This window comes from Oreochromis aureus, linkage group 10 (assembly GCF_013358895.1).
Source record: "Oreochromis aureus strain Israel breed Guangdong linkage group 10, ZZ_aureus, whole genome shotgun sequence".
In the NCBI taxonomy this organism is placed as follows: domain Eukaryota; kingdom Metazoa; phylum Chordata; class Actinopteri; order Cichliformes; family Cichlidae; genus Oreochromis; species Oreochromis aureus.
Window position 1 is genome coordinate 18623287 of NC_052951.1, and position 23064 is coordinate 18646350.

General features: G+C 39.9%; 2 protein-coding genes across 3 annotated transcripts; one reads left to right on the forward strand and one right to left on the reverse strand.

The window, feature by feature from the left end:
- The first annotated feature begins 2850 nt into the window (after positions 1-2850).
- On the forward strand, positions 2851-6555 carry LOC120442277. Its single transcript, XM_039618427.1, has 4 exons — positions 2851-2985; positions 3074-3345; positions 3456-3749; positions 4900-6555. Exons 2-4 carry the CDS (start codon positions 3094-3096, stop codon positions 5305-5307), a joined length of 954 nt encoding a protein of 317 aa, XP_039474361.1. The 5' UTR covers positions 2851-2985; positions 3074-3093; the 3' UTR covers positions 5308-6555.
- Positions 6556-6745: 190 nt separating this feature from the next.
- On the reverse strand, positions 6746-22424 carry coro6 (coronin 6). 2 transcript variants are annotated; one of them, XM_031757344.2, is made up of 11 exons: positions 22207-22424; positions 19457-19656; positions 15625-15747; positions 11994-12123; positions 11652-11830; positions 10729-10848; positions 10513-10617; positions 10255-10400; positions 9232-9289; positions 8585-8812; positions 6746-8126 (listed from the first exon to the last, which is right to left on the reverse strand). In XM_031757344.2, the coding sequence occupies exons 2-11, from the start codon at positions 19652-19654 to the stop codon at positions 8004-8006; spliced, it is 1410 nt and encodes a 469-aa protein (XP_031613204.1). In that variant the 5' UTR covers positions 19655-19656; positions 22207-22424; the 3' UTR covers positions 6746-8003. The 2 variants fall into 2 exon arrangements, with proteins under 2 accessions (XP_031613204.1, XP_039474360.1); XM_039618426.1 differs by having other exon boundaries at positions 7986-8284.
- Positions 22425-23064: the final 640 nt, after the last annotated feature.

Below are 23064 nucleotides of genomic sequence, written 5' to 3' on the forward strand. Positions count from 1 at the left end.
TACCTGCATTATTACAGTTAGCATGTCAGTAACATGGCATCTTCATGTATCTCATATTTTGTTGATGAATGAAAATAAAAAAATCTAAAATACTTAATAATAGCCAGAGTAGAGCAATGCAGAGAATCTATTGTATGTATATTTGAACAACAGAAAACCATGGTTTTGCTGTTGATTCACTAGAACTGAGCCAATTCTATTATTTAAAAACTTCTTTAAGGGCTTTTTGATTTCACATAAAACAAAGTACTGGCAATGACAATGAAATTCCAGTGGTCCATGTGTTGTATAGGTCAAAAGATTACACTTTTACAGTATGAAAACTGCTACATTCAAGCACAGACATTCGCCTGGTGCTAATTTCCATCCATGTATATGGATGAAAACTCCTTTACCAGTGGTTCAAACCTAGAACCATCTGCTATGAGGTGGCCACAGTACCATCCTGCTGCCCAGCTGTTATATTAGCTAACTTAAGATACTAATCTAACTACACTACCAAGCTTTAAATTTAGCATGTTAATGTTCTGCTGTAATTAGTTCATTCTATGCTAAATTAATTTTTTTTTTTACCAGTTGATGTAGGGGTGGGCGGTATAAACGGTATACGGTAGAAACGATATAAATTTGGCCAACGGTAGAGATTTTGACTATACTGCTCTACCGCGATAGCGCATGTTGATGGTGTCATCAAGCTGCGCCTGTTTTGGTCGAAAGGGTCGCAGCGGCTGCAAACAACATCATTTGCAAATTATGCCGGGCGACAGTAATAGCAAAAAGACGAAGAACTTTTGGAATATGAGGAAAGCCAAAAACTGCGCTTCCTCCACTTCCCTACCATTGATTCATTAATGCTGAATTCTCTAACAACTGCTCTATTCCCATGTTGTTGCAGTATTTAATGACTAACCTCGTATTGTGGATGGATTATCTCAGTTGTTCTCCTGACTGAAGTTTGGTCCATTTACAGGATCCTGCCATGCAATTGCATTTGTCCCTAACCACCAGAAACCCTCACGTTAACTTTTATCGAGTGGAAAAAAGTTAGCGGCCATCCTTCAACTTCACTGTGCTAATGTTATGCTAACGTAGCTGTTTTGCTAGCGATCACGTAACACATCATTATATACCAGCTAGCCCAACTTCAGTAACCCTTCAAACGCCACTGCTGTTTAGTTTTCTGTCTTCATTTATGTCAGAAGTGATAGCAGAGCTGTACGTTTGAATTTTTTCAGAAATCTCTCAGTCAGAACATGCTATATCATATTTAGGTAACTAGCGAGCTAACTTCCGCTAACTTCCTGGTAACTTCTAACTCCGTTAAATGTAATAAATTCTATTTTCATGGATGCCTGGATGTTAAACTTATTTGTTACACCTGGTAAAGCAGCAACACTGATCATTTTATTAAAGATGAAAGAATTTAGACAGTTTTTAACTCAGTGATGCCGCAGTGATAGTGTGACTTTGGGACCTGAAGCGGACGGAGTTTAGGACCCAGATTACTCCGCAAGGCTCCTGACTACGGCAGCCGTAATGGTCCGACAATCCATCAAGCGGTGCAGGCAGCTGCCAAAGTCTTACTAAAACATTTTTGACAGATTTTGTGCCGTGTACTACATAAAATCGGTTCGAGGTCACTAAACACAACCAGAATTCATACATAAGGCACACTGTCGATTTTTGGGAAAATGAAAGGATTTTAAGTGCGCCTTATTGTGTGTAAAATACGTTATACAGAAGAAAAGAATATATCGCGATTATATATCTCCAAAAGTTGAATCTGTTCATCTGGACGTAGCGTTTTGTGGGAGAAACGTTTCGTCACTCATCCAAGTGACTTCTTCAGTCTCTTGAACAGATTCAACTTTTGGAGATTTACTTTCCTGGATGATTGAGAATGCATCAAGACGTGATATATATCGTTACCGCACATGGATTTTAGGCCATATCGCCCAGCCCTAAGTTGATGTATAAAAATGAGTATTTCAGAAAAATTATTAGATTATTTTACAAGCTAAACTTTAAGATTACAAGCTTAAGTCTTTCCAAAACTAAAATAATCTCATGCCTTAGAGTCCAAATTCCTGTAAATTTTAGACTAGATTAAACTAGATTAGTGGAACACGAAGGGCTGCTAGCGTTAGCAATGTTAGCATGTTAGCTTTAACACATTATTGGGCGAAGAGCAGAAGATGTCTCTCCACCAGTGGATACTCTGTGAGGATCCATTTCACTGCTGTGTTCCTTAAAATTCTTTACCAGAAATGTTGAGAGCGTGAATATGAAGGCAAAATACCCTCATGAAAGATCTCACACTTATTTAAAAAGTTTCCTTGGCAGCACAGGTCTTTGGGCAGCCTAGAAAAATGTAAGTAGTCTGTGAGGATTTATTTTCCTTGTCTTAAAGGCTAAATGGAAATGCTAATGACTCAACATATTCAAACAACAACAGGAAGTGGAAATAAAAAGAGGAAAAGGAACTATATTTTTCAATGTCTGAATAAAAACAAAATTCTGTATTCTTAATTCCTGGTTCTTGAATCTATTCACTATGCTTTAGATTTTATTTTTTAAATTATTAAAAAGGTTTTTTGAAGTTTTAATTCAAAGTTTTTATTACTGTTAGTGTTTAGTTTTTCCATAAACCCATCCTATTTGAACCTCTTTTTTTATGGATTTATATATCATTTAGAATAAAAAAAAAAAGTCTTTAATTTTATTTTAATTATATAATAGTTAGAATTTATTTAGATATTATGTTATTTGTAAGTATTTGTCGTATTCAGAATTATCAGTTCATGAAATGCATTATTTCCATTGCCATTAGTCTCGAGGCCCTCCCTATATTTGACTTTTTTCAATTGTTTTTTACCCCCTCATCATTTTTAGGTCAGAGTCCTATCGACTTCTTCTTTGACTTTGTGGTGGTGTCACAGGGCCCTTTTGGAGGATTTGATACCCTGGAAACACGTCCCAGTGCTGGTAAAGGCAACGGTTTTAGACATGACGATTTGCTGATGTAGCATATCATTAAAACATCAGACATAATGAATTGGCTTTTTCTTGAAAGGTGGCAATGGCAGCCTGTTGATGTCTTTAACGGGAAGTGACACTGCCACGGTGACAGAAGTCACTCTGGTTGGATCGTCTGGGTCAGAGGTGATTAAAGGAGTCTTGGTGCCGCAGAATAATTCAAGAGTCTTAGTTCAGGTTGGCAAGTTTCCATCAGGGGACTTTGTGGTGCAGGTGAAGGGACAAGCTGATAGTTTCACCTCCAAGGCTTTAATACTCTTCCAGAGACAGTCACCAACCAACTTCAGATCATCAAATCTGACGATGAATGTGAGCTGAAATCCATGACTTGTTTTGTGACACAAAAGCATCAAATCAAACATGGAAAAACATGCAGCAGCTCAAATAAGTATCTCTATAAATGTACTCTCTTTTTGAAGGCTAATCCAGAGACCATCATAGTACCCGGAACGCCATTTTCTGTGCCCTTCACTCTGACGACGAGTGGAACAAGTGGAAACTTCACAATTCGATCCACCAACAGCAGAGGGTTCGACTCTACATTTCCAACCAGTATGTTCCTGGAGCCTGGAATCACTGGTAATGGCACAGTGACCCTCTCAGCACCTCTAAATACCCCATCTGGAACTGACGTCACCCTGGCCATTGAGGCCGAGGCTCCTGGGGGCACAGACAGTAACTACATTGTGTTGCGCTTCTCCGTTCTTAACACGGTAATACTATAACTGAAAACTTTTTGTTTTAAGCTTTTTGGGTATTTCATGAAAAATCATTAATAAAGTCAATTGTAATCAGTGTTGGGTAAGTTACTTTAAAAAAGTAATTAATTACTAATTACTTAGTCAATATTGTATTTAAAATACTTATCTAATTACTGTGTCAGAAAAGTAACTTAATTACTAAATAAGTAATTTAACTAAATACTTCTTAAAAATCCCTATAAACCTTGAGTGGGCAAACAATAGAAACTAAACTCTTTAAATAATAAATAATATTTTAAAAAGACGTAGACTCTACAGTACGCGGCAGCGGTAGCATGTCTTCCACAACGTAGCCTGCAATCATTTTTTTTAAGCTCACCTTCAGACGCTTTCTGTGCTGCCGAAGTAAAATCAAGTTTTGTCTGCTTAGCAGGAGTTGCCCATGGATGATGAACAAGAATCACTCAGAAGTGTTCGTCTATGCTCTCGTGTAAGGCGCTTGAGTAGATTACTCACGCTATTAACAGCAGCCGATAGTTTTTTCTCCCCAGCACATAGCTTACATATTACTGTAATATTCTTGTCTGCTTGTTTCAGAAAAGTGAAGAGACGGGAATATGTCCATGTCATAAAACAGCCACACGCTTCAGCCGAGTCCGACATCTTCCACTTTAGAATACGACTATGCAGCAAACTGGCGCAAAATGACGTGCACCTGCACTACAGCGATGTTAAAGCGGCAGAGTTTACTTCTACGTTTAGAAGATAAATTATTGAAATTAAATGATATTCAGCGAGTTTAATTATTTTACAATGTAACGCAAGTACATTGTAAGTAACTGTAATTAAAATACCTAAAAATGAACAGTAATTAGTTACTCTACTTTTTCAGTGGAAAAGTATTTTAATTACAGTAACGCGTTACTTAGTAACGCATTACACCCAACACTGATTGTAATAAATTTTATTATCTCTGTTCGTTAAACTACAGGCCTGAAGTTTTTTTTATGCTTAGCTAACCTGCTGTGCACCAACTAAAATCACTTTAAGCCAATCATAAGTAACAAAGAAACACATTTCTAATGAGCAAATATTGAGGAAGTTGCAATTCCTTTAGATTCAGGCTTTTTGCTGACTTCATGCATTTTCCTTCCCCTTACAGGTGACCGATTTCAAGGCACCAGTGTGTGAGCAGCTCAGCCTTCAGACCAACTGCTCTGTTAACTGCAGCATGAGGATGTGGGAGGTCTCTGCCCGGGTGACTGATGGAGCTGACGGGACGGGCGTTGATCTTGTCACACTCAAGCAGGGAAATGGGACCATAAACACCACCCTGGATTCAGGCAATGAGAACATAACACTGGTGTACTACAGTGCATCCTGCTGTTCACCTGACATGGAGATAGAGGTTGTGGATCGTGTGGGTAATGTGGCCACCTGCTCCTACAGCGGTAGGCAAGGTTCAACATCTGCTGTCTCTGAAGCCACAAAGCTCACTTGGTCGCCCTTATTTTGTCTCAGCATTGTGATTGTGGGACTCCACATTCTGACAAAAATGGGCATCCAATGACTCCATGTCAGTGTGGTACAGCTATAATTTATATATTTCAATATATATCTATAAGTTATATCAGTTCTATTTTGACATTTAACTACTACTAGTATACTGTGGTATGGAGGGACTTACAGAAACTGTTGCCTTGTAATATATTACAGAACTTTGCACAACTATTATGCCATCCCTAAGTTCTTTCAGATTTGCTTACTTTCTTCTATTTCACTTGTATCAAGTAGTCCTGATCAATAGTTCTCCAGATGTTCTGAAGTTTTTCTTTGGACATTGGGTGCCTTTTCACTCTTTTTCAGTCCAGTCCATGTACCTGATCATTTTCAGAGTAATGTTCTTTCTGGTCAGTTTACACTGACCTATGAGTCAATGAAACATAAGAAAGGCACCTAACTCAAAGCAGACATCCTATCAAAGAATTTAAAACCCTTTATTACAACACAACCTTTTGCAAAAACACAGAATTTGATCTCATCTTTTTAGCCAAATCTACAAAAAAAATGCCAGAGATATCACAGTTTGTCAAGTTGTGCACCAGCAAGTTGAGCTACGAGAATTAACTGAAGATGGAAAGAATAACACAACACAAAAAGACATCAATCATGGATTTGCCTCCCCGAAGACCAGACCTGAACATTATTGAAGCATTTTGGGATCATGTTCGCAGAAAACGGAACAAAAGGCAGCCAACATCCAAAGAAGAGCATTGAATGTCTTTCCAGAAGTCTGCAGAACTGTTCTTGTTTACACATAGTTCGTTTTCATAGCAAAATATGAAATGAGGCAGTGGCTCAAGACGTTTACAGTACTGTATATATTTCCATAATTAAGCATAAAAACATTATTTATCCATGTTATGTCTTTTTTGGGGGGATTTTGATCATACATACAGCTTCATATCTTAAACCACTGATTTCTCAGCTAATATGGGAACTGATTTTTGATTGAAACTTGCTCTCATCATCATGCTCTAATTTGTACTGCTCAGTTTCCACATTTTCACAGTTTGTGAGCGTTTTTAAAAAAGGTAAAAACAGGTGTTTTGGAAGCTCTTTGGATGGAAATTTTAAAAAATGTTAATGGTGGAAATGGGGCAACAAGAAATGAACGAGTCAAGCAGTAAAAAAAACAAAACACTTTTTATTGTTGTCATAATGTGTCTAATGTATAACCTTTACACAACAAAACGTTTCTCTTTTCACATTTTGCTACATTTTCTTCTCCGTTTTCCTTTTATCACTATTTACATATTGAAAATTTTTCTGAGCATTATTTAAATAAACTGGTCATCTACGACACAGGGGGCTGAAATGTGTCCTTGTTTGTTTGTGTGGCTTTTTGTGAGTCTTTAGTGATGGTGCAAGCATGTCCACTGCAGCATCCCGATTCCAAGCCAGCCCGTACACACTCTCACGCCGCTTCGAGGGTCACCTGCATTAACTTTCTAAACAGATTTAGTTTTGGTGAGGTCACGAGGCCCTCGACATGAGTGCACAACGATCACAGGTCAGCACGTGTTTTGTGTAGGAAACAGGAAACAAATCCCCATAAATACTATAAGTTCTGTGGTTTGAGATGAACTAGCTCTGTAATACAGCATTTGAAGGTCTTAGCATGTGCGTAGCACAGCAAACACAAATAAATGAATGAACGTGAATTCAAGCTTCAAAAAAGGATCTTCTAAAGTAATGTTTATTTGTGCTTTTCATGTTTTTAACTTTTTTCCTGACTTATCTGAAGCTTCCTGTAAAACACTTTGGCCTCAAAAAGTGCTTTGTATATAAACTTTACTAGTATTTCTATGTTATAAAGATGATTTTTTTTTAAACCTAGTAAGTATGGAAGCCTGTTTCTGCTGCTGTTTTTTTTTTTTTTTCCTTAAATTTAAAAAAAAAAAAACCAACCTTTTTTGCCATGTGTTAGTCAAGAATTGGGGTTATTATCTAAAGATATTTGACTTGCTAACTTAAAATTTCAAGTTGTTTTTTTTTTGTTGTTGTTGTAGTCAGTTTTGAGTTATTTTCACAGACGTCTAAGTAAAACCAAAAAAATGTATTAAGAAAGGTTGTTTTAATTTCTGCAGCTGAATCAGAACAGGCAGCTTAGACCAGCTGAGGAGTCATCTTAATTCACTCTATGTGATGACTGTATTAATCAATCCAGATCCTGATTTGAGGGAAAATGTCTCTGTTAATGTTTCTTCTTAACTATGAGACCCTCCAAAGCCGTAAGCGTGACTCCACATGCAGTGAGAGGATGTGTGGGCAGGTTTCAAGCGGGCCTGTATTTTTTATTTTTTTTAATAGAAGCAAATTATAAACACTAACCGGGTTGCATTTCAAGCAGTAAGTCTTGCTCTTGCATTTTTTAAACCAGTTTTCTACATTTTCTTTTTTCTCTAATAGAAACCTTTTTTATCCCTTTAACCCACCTTACACTCTCAAACTTACAGTGCCCTCACACAAACCTCACCTCCCTCTTTTTCTATGTAAAATTGTGACTATGCCAAAAATATCCTGCAGTAGAATTAAAGGTAAAACCGGGATAAAGATTTTATAGAATCAACCGCCGAACGGGTACGGATGTAATTTCCTCAAATCTGTCAGATGCTCACTTGTACACATTCATAGAGCATTCACAAGAGTGAATCTTCGTTAGTAATATTCAGACCAGTTCTTCAGACCATGTTTACATGCACATCAGGCAGTGCCATTGGTGTACTGGGAAAGCTTATTCTCCAGGTCACAGATTCTCTTCTCCTGAGACAACACTGTGGCCTTCAGATTCTGAATCTCTTCCAGCAACCTCTCAAGCAGCTGAGGCTGGACAGGAGAAGAGGGGAGACAAGTGTGGAGAAGGATAAAAGGGAAACAGAAAGGAAAAAAGACTGTGATAAGAAGGTGAAATTAAGGAAAAAGTTTGAAGAATAGGTTAAGGAAGGTGACTAGGACTAGAGGAAATCAATGAAAACAGGTGAAAGCTTTGAACAAAAAAGGTTGTGGGCAGATGGAATTACAAGAGAAAAGAAAACAGAAAAGGGTTAAAACAGAGTCACTTTTTGTTGTTGTTGTTGTTTTTTTACCACCAGTCAGATTACAGGACTAAGAAATCATTCAACTGTGCTATACATGGTTATACATAAGATATCAATGTATAAAAATACATCCAGGCTTTGGGAGCCTATAATGTGAATACAGATTAGTAGAGAGGAGTCATCTTATGCTGCTAAATTAATGTTGAAAAGTAATTCATGTGCAGGAGGTGCAGGAAATGGGCTTACCGGCAGGCTGTTGGTGTCCAAAGTGGACATGCTGCGTCGGGTGGTGGGTCTGGAGTCCAGGACGTTCTTCTTCACCACTTTGAGCTCTCTGCTCTTCGGCGGCACGTAGCCCTGCCTCATGGACACCAGGATGGGATCTTCATCTCGCCCATCAAGCCACTCCTCGGGTTCCATGGCGGGCTCGGGTCCTGCTGTGTCTGGGTACAGATCATCTTGAAAGAGGTCCGACTGTGCAAGAGGGAAGATCAAGGGGACAACAGAGACGTTTGTGTGAAGTAAAAAGTAAAGGTGCAGAGACACAAAAACAGGTAAGTCAAGTTCATCCCTAATATCAAACATGTGTATTTGTCCTTAACTGGATAGCATCAGAAATCCACAAACACTGGGAACAGTGTGTCGAAGAAGCCTTTTGTTGCACTAAACTACAGCTAAGAACCAATCACTGTGCAGAAGGAAGCCTCACAAGGTGCTTGTGGCAGGATGTAAACATGGCTGATTCGTGTTTGAGTTTTAAGGAGTCAGATAGAAGTGTGGTGTGAAAAGTCCAGGATTTCTGTTTCGATAAAGTATAAGATTGATATCTTCATCTTGCAACATTGTCAAACTCAGAAGAGCATGAAGACCATAATTGAGTGAGTCAGGCTTACTTTTCTGGGCACTGTCATTGTGATTGGCTCACATTTCTTGTCAAGCAGCTTATACAACCTGAGAAGATGAGAAAAGAGGACACGGCCACAAGTTATCACAGTTGTCGTTGTACGCATTTTTAAATGTCTGTCTATAAGAACTGAATATGACAGTCTCACCTGCAATCAGTAAGTCACAACATTGTTTATCACATATGGAGATTTATATGAGAACTATATGGAAAAGGACTACTTTTGCAGCTTTCTGCAAAGACATAAACTATAATTTATGATATTTAGAAATGTCCATGTCAGAGAGTTTATGGTTTACTAGCATTTAGCAGTGTTTAGAGAATACAAAGCATTCAGTGTTGAAGCTTTTAAGGTGAACAAAATGGAAATTTCAAATATGAACACTTGTGCTAAGTAGAAAATTAATGGACCAAATTGTCTGTTATAATAGCTGATGTAATAACTACTGCATATTTGTTCCATTTATCTGAAGGCTAAAATGCAACACATCCATTAAATCAGTGGAATCACTAAAACACGAAAAGGGCTGTGAATCGCTGCTGCAGATATGCCCAAATATAGTCGTGTGACAATTTATTCTTTGACATCTTGTGATATTGATTTTCAAAAACTAAAAAGGAATAAAAAGGAGAAGCTGAGAAGGAGGTAGGTTGCAAAGCAGTTTGCAGAGACAGCAGCAACTTTAGGGACGCTGGAGAAGCTAAAACTTTTATAGCAAACTTTATAGTGATCTGGTACTTATACAGTTATTTTCTAGTCTACCTGAGCACTTAAGGCACTTTTAAATACAATTCCTACAAGAATTTAATTTTTGTTTTTATATACCTAAGTGTGTTGACCTCATGATGATACTGACCCTCCAGTGGATGCATTAGGGGTAACTTGAGGCTAGTATCTTGCCCAAGGATACAACCCAGTCAACCTCCAGCTGAACCACAGCTGGCTCATAGTCACCTTCTTACACGGTTAAGTTGCACTCAAGTTGAAATCATTACAAGATCAGCATCTTACCTGGCAATCTCACATTTGCTGACATCAACACCTCTTTTGGGCATGAAGCCCATCCCTCTCTGGGGCTCCTTGCTGCTGAAGGTGTTGAGGTAGTGAACATACGGTGGTTCCTCTGTGATCTCAAAGTAGCGGACACTGCTGTCCCCCTAAACACACACACATGAACAAGTGTAAAAACAAGTGTGACTGTGTTAGCATTAAGGCTGATAATACATCTACAATTAAGTGTAAAAATAAGTCGAAGTTATATCTCTGTACCTTTCCACAGAGGTAGACCATATTTGCATCTGGATCATAATAAGGTAACAATACTCCATTACTTGTGTCCAACTCCAAAAGTGCAATAGGTTCCTCAAAATTGGTCTGTGGACAATAACAAGCTGTGAGGAAAACTGACAGGTTTCTGTGTAGATTCATATTATAGTGTGTGAACATATTTTTACAGCCACTCTGTGAAATGTAGTCATTTGTTACCGGGTCCCAGAGGCCGAGCTCTCTTTGACTCATCCTGGTGAATCCTGTAGTGAAGATGTTTCCATCTCTGGTGAAGATTGCTCTCATTGGCCTGATGCCCTCATGTGGAGCCAGACGTTCCTGTTGGTCAGCAGAGAAACAGACATTAGTAACATAACTACAACAATGTAAGAGCTAAAGATTTCAAGTTAAATCCTTATTTTCTGTCTCCGTGCCTGTTTAATGAAAGTTTGTGTTTCACTGTTTGCTGAAGTCAAGTAATTCTAAGGAGCTAACATATTCTTGAAGAATAAGAAAATAAAAATATAGTCACCAAAATAATTCTGCTAATTATTTATAATAATATATACCAATAATAGATTTTGAGACAGCTGCATTATATTACTTTATACTGTGAAACAGTATACCTTTTACATGATTTCTTATTTTTTTGCATATTTGTCTCACTTAAAAATACATGAAACTAACACAGCCTTTCATGAAAAGAACATTAACACCAACAGTCAAACATGGTGGTGGTAGTGTGATGGTCTGAGGCTGCTTTTCTGCTTCAGGACCTCAACAATTTGCTGTGCTGTCACATGAGCTTAAACAGGCTATTCAGCCCCTCCAATGTGGCTGAACTAAAACAATTGTGCAAAAACAAATGAGCCAAAATTCCTCCAAAGCGGTGGGAAAGCCTTTTTGCCAAGACCAGCCATGATTGTAGTTCTCACTACCAGTATTGGCACACCCAGTTATTAGCTGTGGGAGGAAATTACTTTTTCACAAAGTGCCAGATTTTTTTGTATTTACTCAGATTTTATTCGGGTTTTATTAATGATCTGAAACATGTAAGCGTGACAAATATACAAAAAAAAAATCAGGAAGAGGACAAAGACTTTTTCATGGCATGAATTTATTAGTAATTTCTACTCACGCACCGCCACCACTTCTCTTTTGCGGGGATCACAGACACGCAGACGTCGATCCTTACAGGTGGTGCAAAACAAGCTGCCGTTACGGTTCCAGCTGACGCTGTAGATGAGGTCTGGATGGTCGTCCATGGAGATGAGGGGTTCACCTGTCCCCACGTTCCAGATAATTATCAGGTTGTCACTGCCTGGAGGGTGATGGAGTCAAAAGCACAGATAGACATCCTATTCAAGATCCTGTTCATGACTGTTTTGTTCTAATTTAATGTCACATAGTGTCCAAAAAAAGATATGAAAGATGTCATGAAAACATAAGAGGACACTGGAGGTTTGTGTGTTTCTGTGTCCTGCCTGCAGTGAGTAGTATGTTGCGTGCGGTGGGGTGCCAGCTGACAATGCCGACTCGCTTGGAGTGTCCCTCCAAGACCACCACCGGGTCCGACAGGGGGCGGGTCAAAGTGTGATCTGGAATCTGCCACACCTGGAGGCGACACAGACACAGCAATGTGATGAGTTGTCCAAAAAAGTTAGTAGAAGTCATTCAAAATTTGACATCAGTAGAATAAAATAAATGTCTGTCTGCATCTCAGGAGAAAGATGTCTGCATCACAACACTATTAAACTAAACTAAACTAAACTAAACTAAAATAAAGAAAGTTACCCTGCAATAAAGAATCAATAACATCTGGTATTACTTTTAATATTTGAGCCTTTCTGCTTTGTTTCTCTTCTTTTCACTTACACATCACAGAATTTTATTTTGCTATTAAATTCACTGCCACAGATTTATTGTGGAGCTCACTCATTTTATTTGAATCATAACTCTACTGACTGTTATTACAGAGTTATATTTATGTTGCTTCATAGCCAAGGTGACAACCATCTATTAAAGCTTACACCTGTGTGCAGCTCCAGTACACTGCAGATAATGGGAAAGGGTTTTCCTTAATGAAACTGTTTGTGCTTTACCTGCTGCTATTTGTTAGAAGATAATTCAGATTATCTATAAAAAGCTGAACTGCTGCCAGACTTTATCTGTTGGTAGATATTGTATTGGCGCGTGTCTGTTCACATGGCCTATTTAGTTGCACTCAACCAAAGCCTGCTCAAACATAACTGATCAAAAGTAGTGGGACTAGAAACATTCAGAAAGGTTCCAGTGCCAAAGATCTCTCACTTGCTGAGCTTATCCAAATACAATACTGAGGCAGTGGCTGTTTAAACCATAAACATATCCATAATCAATACATAAATCATTATTTTATCAAGCCCAAACGTGGCTAAAACTCTCACTATTGGGCCACTGAGTCACAAAACTTTAATTCTCAATTCATCTGCTTTATTTTAAAAGCAACTGCTCATGTCAACGGACATTAGAACACACAATACATTATTCTCAGTACATATTCAGTTTGCTGGAACAGGGTCTTTACAGTTACAACACACAGCTGTTTGAGGCACATATGTTCAAGAAGTCGCACACAAACACAGGCCCACACTCACGCACTCAAACGAGCCTCCGAGATGACACAATGACGAGTCTCTGTGAACTTGATGGAATGACATCACAGCTCACAGCAGCTGCACACGTCTGTCTGCGTGCCGGACACAAACACAAAGGCAAACACACGGCACTCAAACAGCATCGGAGCAGCTGCTGCCACAAGAGAAGCCAGGATTCAATCACTCGATCGCACAAAGATTCCCGCAATGTCACTATGAACAAGTGGGTGACTTTTGGCCTCCATGACAACTGTGCTGATGCACACATGCTGAGACATGTTGTCATTATACAATCCAGAAAAAAGTACAAAGGGAACATGTATAACTAATGTACAATATATATGATCTAAATAGATAGTTTATATGTTTTATTCTACCAGAAAACTACTTCAGCCATAGGAATTAGGAGGGTAAGTAGCATCCAGGCAGTGCTTATCAAATACACTCGGTCATCAGCAAGTGTGAACACCTCTAAAAAGCAGAAGTTTGGAGCAATCAGGTGTGTGTTAACATAATGCCACAATCTTCCCAGGAGTGAACGTTCTTAAGCACAGCAACAAATTTACAACAGAATGGGTGGAAAAGAAAAAAACATCAAGGTACCGTAACGGCCCAAAGTCCAGGCCTCAACCCGACTGAAATGTTAATAGAGCTGCGCACAAACCTCAGAGAACTGAAGCAATGCTTTTAAAAGCCATGCAAGAGAATGATAAAGTCATACAGAAAACTATTACTTCACATTCTGGCTGATGAAGGTGGTAATACAAGCTGCTGATTGGTCTACGGGACACCAGGACTCCACAGAGTGTTGGAAAAGCATTTTTTCCCCCACATGGCTACATTGTTTAAATTATAATGTTTTATTAAAGGTTGCAGTCAGATGAGGCAAAGCAAAATCCAACATATGGAATGATATTTTAGCAACTCATTAGTTACTTTGTTTGTTTATTTAGTCAATATGCACCAGATTTTAGCTGAAAATAATTTGCAGGTCAATTCAGCAACTATTTAGAAAATCAAGTAAGTAAAAAATGACTTGGTCTCACATCTCCAGTATGAGGTTTTCCTCTAATTTATGCATCTTAAACCTGAATATATTTATTTGATTGCTGATTGGATAAAAGAAGACATCAGATGATGTCACCTTGAGCGAATTTGTGAGCTCGAACAGATTGCCAGATCAATAACCAGAAATATTTCCTATCTGCTGTCCAAATCAAGATCACCCAGAAATTATCTTTGGAGTGTCATTTTTGTGTCAGTAGAGCAGCTCATCACACTGTGAACACTTAACCCGGTTCTCATCTCCTGCTTTTGGAGCAGCTTACAGCTCTTCACATACTGTAAGCAATTGCTGCCTTTTACTAGTGTGGATTTTGTCCCAGAAATAACAGTTTAACACTTTGTCTTACAGCAGCTCAGCCAGGAAACACTGTGGTCCAGGGAATTATCTAGACATTAACTATTAACTTATCTGAAGAGCTGAAGCCTGTTCATATCTAGATTAACTCCAGAACAAGGACCACAAATATGCATTATTTATTTTAACAGAGTCTTAGAAGAAATTTGAAACAGTGCAGGGATGCTGAATAGTAAAATTAGCTGGGACACACAAAATGTCATGGATTATAAAATGTTAAAAAAACAGCTGCTGTAATGGGTTTGAAGGAGGTATAACCTTCTTTGGTGTCACATCAAGTACTTTCATAACAGGCAAGTATCATGGCACAGAAATATAAAGACCTCACAGTGACCCCTGCTGACTGAACTCGGTCATGGGACATCTGCAGTGTATCACAAACACCTCTGAAAAAACTCGTAGAGCTTCTGGCTTTCATCTGCTGTCCAAAACTCAGCAACAACAATAATGTAAGATGAGACTGCAAAGTGTGTTTGCAAAGCCCCAGCTGCTCAGCAATATGGAAAAGGTACGCCACATAATCTGTAAGGTGACGTGATTTTAACACATTAAAATCCCATTCCTGCTGATGTGAGGTGATCAGCACCAGATGGAGCAGGACATGATCGCAGATACTGATACTTTAACTATTTTCCATATTTCTTGCTCATGTCTCCTTATTTCCTGCATGCTTAACGAGAGATTTTTGCCCGATATGATAGGATACTGATAGGAAAATACTTGACAACGAGCAGGAAAACGGGTCATGAGGAAGCTGTCGTATTGTGGACGCTACAGGTTTGTAGGCAGAATGCTTTGATCAGCCTTACAAAATATCATGCGTGGCCTGATGGAGAGATAGAGATGACGCAGAGCAGGTGGGTGGAGACGCAGACAGGTAGACACACTGACGCGTAGACTGGTTCTCTTAACTTGTTGTTCATTTAAGAAGCAGAAAGACGTGACAAACTCAAGCTGTGGAGACCTCTATGACTGCTATCTGAGTCACTGAATAACAAACTCCTCCACATGCATCTGCAACTTGTCTCTCCCACACACACACACACACACACAGATTACCATTGCAGTGCAGTCCTCCGAACAGCTGGCCAGGATATTGTCGTCATGAGGGCACCAATCGATATCGAGGACAGGTCCAGAGTGACCGATCACCAGTGGGTAGTTCTTATCCACACGACCTGTCTGCAACACAGAGGACTGAATTAGGACTGTGTTTGTATAACGGGTCACCATTAATAATCAATATTCATTCATTTCTTAGAAAAAGGTCAAAATAACAGCTGTAAGCCCAGTCAGACATCAGCACAGCTAGGTTAAAAAATCAAAACAACTATTTTCCCTCAATGTGAAACAGTCCTGGAATAATTAGATTAAAAGTTCATTGTTGATCTCAGACATAGTGGGTGTAACCATGACATCCGTTTTAATAGCTGTTCTCCAGATTTTCACCATCTTCCTCACTGGAAGACTCTCAGTTTTCATGAATAAGTAGATGTTATATGTGAGATCAAGAGCTGTGATGAGCCAGGTGATTTTTGTTCAGGTCTATTTCCTGATACATAAACCCTTAGAATTGAAATAGGGTGCACTTTATCCTTCAGATGACTGTATATACCTGAGATTTAGTTGGATATATCTGGAGAGCTCCAATTTACAGGCTCAAGAACAAGCATTTAGCATATAGCCTGCTTTTAAGCTAATATAGATTGGAAATGGGCAACAGTTTGAGAAAACATATTTAATACCATCAAATATTTTTCTCAAAGGTGTATTTCTGATCTTAAGTGGACCAGATGTGGCAGTAAGAACCTTTTGAAACTTGTCTCAAAAGCAGATGTTTGAAGACAACCCAAACTCACCCCTCCACCACACAATGACTCCATGTTTTCCTGTTCCCATGGTTCCTATCATGTGAACATGTGTATCAGCTCTTAGATATAACTCCGTCCTGACACACACTCAGTCACACTCCAAGAGTGGTGTATTTATAGCGGAGTGACGAGGCGTTGAAAGGGGAGTTTTTCGTGTGGCCCGTTGGGGACCCAGTGGGGGGAAGAGGAGGATGGAGAGCACATTGGTCTGTATTAATAGCGCGTCTGTTCGCCGTGACTCCAGTAAATAATCATGTCCATTCCTCAGTGCCTCAAAAAAACTCTGCATTGCTTTGTGTCCTGCTGCTCTTTTTCATTAATTAGCACCTCTGAGATGCTGATGAATCCCAGCGGGTATGACCTTATTACACCCACATACTGTTTTTTTCTTTTTTTTTAATCTCAGAAATGTAAAAACCGGTCACTTAACCTTTTTTAGTTGAGCTGAAACACTAATCTTTGTGTAAGCTTAAAACATGAAGTCAAATTTTCCCCCAAATTTCTAGACTGGATAATGTTAACTTATTCTTGTAACTCTGGGCAGTGATTGGCTGGGTAGTTCAGTTTAATTTCTGCAGTCTTATTACAACAGTGTGAAGTTTGCTGAGCTCGAGCGTGAACTGTCACCACGTTAGATGTAAATCAAAGGTGGATGTTACATCACGCTGAATGAATTAAACACGTTTCACTAACCAATATCAGGATCACTGGATCACTCTTACCCTCCCAGTAAAATATTCACACAAGTTAACTACATTTCTGGTGTCAGCTTTAAATCAGTGTTGTCACCAGGCTATTGCACTGTTAGCATCACGTCTAAGAAAAGCAGCTGATTTCTTATGAATTGCATGTCTCAAAGGATCAAACACAGACTCTTCTGTGTATTTCAAAATAATTACTGGAGCACAGGACAAAGGAATTTGCCAAAAACCTTGCCGTATATAAACAACACTTCAGATCCTAGTGAAAGCTAAATACTACCAGACAAATACTCATGGATGAAAGTCCACCTCAGATCACTGTGCTTCAGCAACACTGAGAAATGAAAACCAAGTGTATAAGCTGCTTGTAGTTTGCTGTTTCTGCTGTTTTCTAAGGTCTAATTCTGAGTGTTCTTCTTTAAGGATACTGTTTATTGGATGGCTTGATTTCCTGCTGTAAAAGTTTTGTATTTAAACTTTAGGCGAAACAACACACAGAAAAAACAAAGTGTCCACACTCATTTAAGCAGTGCCTTCACTTAACAATGCCAATTCACGTACAGCGACATACAGAAAAGCCCCAGATATGCACTTATCATCTAAAAAATATAGCCAGAGTCCGCCCTATTCTCTCTTGGGCCAACACGGAGATATTGATGCATGCTTTTATTACCAGTCGCATTGATTATTGTAATGCCCTGCTCTCTGGTCTCCCCAAAAAGAATATTTCACCTTTGCAACTTTTGCAAAACTCTGCAGCTCGTGTGCTGATGAAGACCAGAGGGCGGGCCCACATTACACCGGTTTTAGAATCGCTGCATTGGCTCCCCGTGTGTTTCAGGATCGATTTTAAAGTTCTTTTATTGGTTTTTAAATGTCTTAATGGTCTTGGGCCTTCTTATCTTTCAGATCTGCTTTTACCATATGAACCCTCGCGGACCCTGAGGTCCTCTGGTACTGGCCTTTTGATTGTCCCTAAAGTCAGGACACATACTCACGGAGAGGCAGCTTTTCAGTGGTATGGTCCTCGACTGTGGAACAGCCTCCCGGAGGAGCTCAGGGCCGCAGAGAACGTTCATGTTTTTCAAGACCCACCTTTTTAATTTAGCTTTTAACTAACGTTTATTTATTTTATGCTTATTTATTCTATCCTGTTATTCTATTTATATTATTAATTTAGTTTTACCTAATATTTATTGATTGTATTCTTATTCATTTTTTATCTTCTTACTCTGTTTATATTTATATTTATATTGTATCCCGTTCTTATTTATTTTATCTTTTTATCCTGTTTATATTCTTATTAGGTCATATCTCCAGTGTTTCCTCGGAGGGGCTCTCTGCACCGGGGCTGTGATCGACCGTGGCTGCTGGGGCTCTGTGGATCCTCTCAGCCTGGCTGGGGGCTTCTTTGCCTCCCTCCTGCTGTGTGCCCAGCCTGGAGGCTGGAGGCTGGAGGCTGCGGTCTGTGACCGGCTCCCGGTGCAGACGGCTCCCTGTGATAGTGTTTTCTCACTTGGCTAATGCGTACCCAGCCCAGTTTTACTCTTTAAGTGTGTGTGTGGGGGTGTGGGGGGTGGGGTGGGGGTGGGGTGGAGAGAATGTGTGTATCCATGACCGTTTCTGTTAATGACAGTGTGGGGAATGAGTGGGAGGTGGGAGGTGGGAGGGTGGGGTGGGGTGGGCTGCTTTTAACCACGTAAAGCACTTTGTGCTACAGTTTTTTTGTATGAAAAGTGCTTTATAAATAAAGATTGATTGACTTCTTTTTCTTTTCTTCCTCTTATAGAGCAATAATAGTCTGCTGTCTGCAACCTCATGCTGAAAGCAAGTCAGTTTAAAAGAGCTACTGTTTCTCTTTTAAAACACAGACAAACATGCAATAAAAGCATATCTGCTTGCAACACGCACACAAACACCACTCAGCAGCTCAAAGACCATAAATAGCTCGATATAAATAGAAAGAAAGAGCCAGATGATCAGCCAGAGTTCATCTAATGTAGATCATGAATATCTGTACATGATTTAATGTCAGTCATTTAGATACTCCTGCAGATCAGCATGAGACATGTAGAGCCATGCTGTCAATGTTCCTAGAAATCCTTTTTCCCAGAACGGAGCTTATTACAGTCACAATTTCATTTACACTCTAATACACTCTACATCACACGGAGAAGCAAATGAGGCGCTATTCATTTTTACTGTGATTTATTGGAACGCTGGTCGACTGAGAATTGATTCAAGCACAAAAAAGCTAAAAATATGTCAGATATTTGAGTGTTACATTTGAATCCCTCCAACCTTCTGACCTTTACTGACCTTAGAAAGGGGCAGGACCAGAAACGCTCCTCCTCCGCTGGATTCAACGATGACTGCCAAGAACTTTGGATTGACGGCGCAGAAGGAGCTGTCCCATGTCACCTTGGACACACGAATGTCATCGTAACCCTGCTCAGCCTTTACCGTCTGGCCGAAGACGTGACGAAACTTGCTCTGCCGCACGATGCTGCGACTCATGGCTGAGGAGAGGAGAGGGCAGACAGGAAAGAAATGAAGAAGAATTAGAGACCGCAGAGAGCGGCGATGAAAGTTTAGATAAAGATAAAGGAAGGAGAGGATGAAAAAATAGAGCTATCTGAGGAGTTTAATGTGTCTGCTGTACATGAATGATATCAGGGGATTTCATTTGAAATGATGTGTCATAAACGGAGACTTTCAACAACAGAGAAATGTGTTAATTACAGTGAAGCACACGCCTCAGTCTGTGCTTTTAATCTGTGGGTTTAAGTGTTTATATAACTGCTTATTTAATGCGAAATTACTACTGTAATATGTTTAGGCAGTTTTTGCTGTTTTGAAAGTTGAAAATGACTAACTAACCTCTTTTTGGTATTTATTTTATTCATTAAAAGTATTTGCAGATCAAACATTAATACAGGCGAGTCAAAATAATATATAGCGCATTGTTTTTTACAACATGAAGCAGGTGCAGAATGGCGAGATTAAAAGTTCATTCTTTGACACGTCCTGCGATAGACTGGCGACCTGGACTGGTATAACCTGCTTATACAGTCTATAACACATTAGACTGTGTAAGCAGTTTTTTGTATTACACTCACTTTTTCATAATTACTGTTAGGCAGTAAGCTTGAGGTTCTTTCACACTAAACTGCAAACTTAACAGACTTAATAATATCGTATTTCCATTTACCGACAGTAAATTTTCTGCACTGTTTCATTTAAAAATGACAACTTGATTTTCTGACTGCCGCCTCACAGTGAGAAGGTTCTGAGTTTGAACTCCGGGTACTCTGGCTTTCTCTCACAGTCCAAAGACATACGTGTTAGGGTAATTAATGATTCTAAATGTGTCATAGGTGTGAATGATTGTCTCTGTGTTAGCATTGGTATTTGCCTGGTGACCTGTCTGGGGTGTACTCCTGAACTAGATACGCAGTTAAGAACATGGATGGATTTGTGTGTGTGGACAGTTCTCACAGTGGTTAGTACAAAAACTCTGTGCTGTTGCTGTATGTGGTTACTATTATTTTCAAGATGACAATTTCTGAGCTTCTAATTTTTTTAAAAAAGTCTGTGAAGTACATAAATAAGAAGAGCTCACTTATTTTGCCACAGTGCGCAAAGTTCAGGACTTATTTATTATTTATATTAGTTATACTGAGTTTGCATGCTTTTTTTAAGTGACACCGACTCATTATAGTCTAATCATGCTCTACAATGATCAATACTAACATCAGTGTTGCTTGTTTCTTAGTAAACATTTTAATTGCTTCAAACACTGTGACTTTTTCTCCTGTAAATGATGATGAATTCTGTAATTTGATCTTAGGCTGTTTGTTGCTATCCTGTGGCTGTCGCAGGCAAAAGGCCAACCGGACTGTAATCCTCCGAAACACGGGGGATATTCTGTAACAGTCCTTGCCATTACTGCAGATATTAATAGGTGATTGTCCCACCAAACACTATGTGGCAGCCAAACATCAAAGACAAACACTAAGACACAGAGAACAGATAAAAGGTGGGAGGGGGAGAGAACTTGACAGATACAGTGTCACGGCCCAGCACTTCAGTCACACAACTCCTGTGAGAATATGCCGATTCAAACACACCTAACATACTTGCAGACTCCACTGGCTTACATAAGGCTAAAACTGAAAGCCCTAGTCTAAAAGTAGGTCTGTATGGGGCCCCTAAGAGATCTGACTAATGCAGTGACTCTGTGTGTTAGCAGGACTGCATTAAACTCTAAGCATTAGACTTTTCACTATTCAGATAAAACCTTTGTCAATGATGCTGTCTGACTTTCACAGTAGAATATATCACAATCTGCCCCAAAGTTGACTTATGAGGGGAAAGAAGCTCCTGTTCTCCTGGTCTAATGCTTTTTTTTTTTTAAGTACACTGATTTCTGTGCTCTACTGTCAATGTCTTGTCATGTAATATAAGCCAAACTAAAACTGAGGCAAAGAGTAGATTTAGCATCTGTGAAAAACCTCTTGCTATTAATTCCGCCTCAGGTTAATGAGATGGGTCTGCTCTGTCGCGCATGGCACGGCCCTGGAGAATCTAGACAGCGAAAGAATGACACTGCCACTTTCCTAATATAGACATAACAAACTGCACTGTCCTACCCGGGCCGGCCGCTCCTCCCACCTGATCCCAAATAGTCCCAGAAAGAAGGGCCCGCACCCTGTGTCGTTTTATCGCTAATGAGCTGACTGTAAATCTGATCTGTCACTGCGCACAGCCTGCACAAAAACGCATAAAACACGGGAACAGAGACTGGCAGGGGCGCAGGAGGAGGTGGTGGTGGGGGGTTATGTACAAAGTACTCCTTAAAGTATCCCGCAGCTGCCACAGCATGCACGACTTAAGATCGGTTGCCAGAGGCAGAAAAGTGCATAGTCACAACGTCCCGGCTGTGTTTCGGGGTTTCCAAATGTAAGGACGCGCTCGCTCCTCTCCAGCTGCGCAGTAAAGAAGCTGACGCACCTCTCGCCCCACTGCAGCACAGACACCGACACACATATTAGGAAACACGGGCTCACCTCAGGTTTTGGGGAGACCCCTCTTCCCTGGATAACGGTCACGGTTTATGTCGAAGGGACTGCTACTCCTCCTCCTCCACCCTCTCCCTCTGCTGCCTTTATTCCTTTTGGATTATATTCCCTGCGATCAACTGTCCTGGAGTCGGTGCGGACTTTTAGTGAGGAGAGAGCTGGAAAACTGCGCTACGGTCTTCGGCAGGGAGAGACAGAGGGGAGATACCGGGGCAGAGCAGGAGAGAGAGAAGGGGGAGGGTGCGGGTGGATGGGTGCAGGGTGGGTGCCGTCTATTTTGGAACAGGCGCGCCTTTGACAAGTGGGGGAGCGCCTGTTCCTGGGGTCACTGCTTGTGATAGATGAATATGAGTTAAACTGGTAAATGAGCACACCGCTCAGCTGAGCTGGTTTCCAAAGCTGCTTTTAAAGTCCTTCTATTGACAAGTCTGGATGTTCGGCAGCCACTGTGAAACATTCTGGGAAGTTATTTGGGCACTTATTGTCCAAAAGAAGATTATTTTTAATTGCACTGCGGTTGACCATTGATTCAAAACAAATATAACTTGACACAGTCTTTATTTTATTAATAAAACATTTTATTACCTGATAACCAAACAGCCCTCATCACAGCCCTTCCTTTCACCTCTAATGGTACTCAGCATTAATTAAGGTGACCTTTGACCTTTTAGACACTAGTCAGCTACAGTTAACAGATTTTTGCACCTGTTGTACTAGTTGGTAGCTGAGGACAGACAAAAGGGAAGTTGGTTCTCTGGTTTTATTGCACTCTCAGCATACCTGGATACCTGAAGTGCGTGGTGAGCCGGCTCTGGCTGTCTTTCTTTGTTCCAGTGACAAAAGAGG

Coding starts and splice junctions, on each gene's coding strand:
- LOC120442277 (XM_039618427.1), top strand. CDS start 3,094: ATGTCTTTAACGGGAAGTGACACTGCCACGGTGACAGAAGTCACTCTG. Junction 3,346..3,455: donor CATCAAATCTGACGATGAAT/GTGAGCTGAAAT, acceptor CTCTTTTTGAAG/GCTAATCCAGAGACCATCAT. Junction 3,750..4,899: donor GCTTCTCCGTTCTTAACACG/GTAATACTATAA, acceptor TTCCCCTTACAG/GTGACCGATTTCAAGGCACC.
- coro6 (XM_031757344.2), bottom strand. CDS start 19,654: ATGAGTCGCAGCATCGTGCGGCAGAGCAAGTTTCGTCACGTCTTCGGC. Junction 10,849..11,651: donor GCAAAAGAGAAGTGGTGGCG/GTGCGTGAGTAG, acceptor GCTGACCAACAG/GAACGTCTGGCTCCACATGA. Junction 9,290..10,254: donor AGCAAATGTGAGATTGCCAG/GTAAGATGCTGA, acceptor TCATCTTCTCAG/GTTGTATAAGCTGCTTGACA.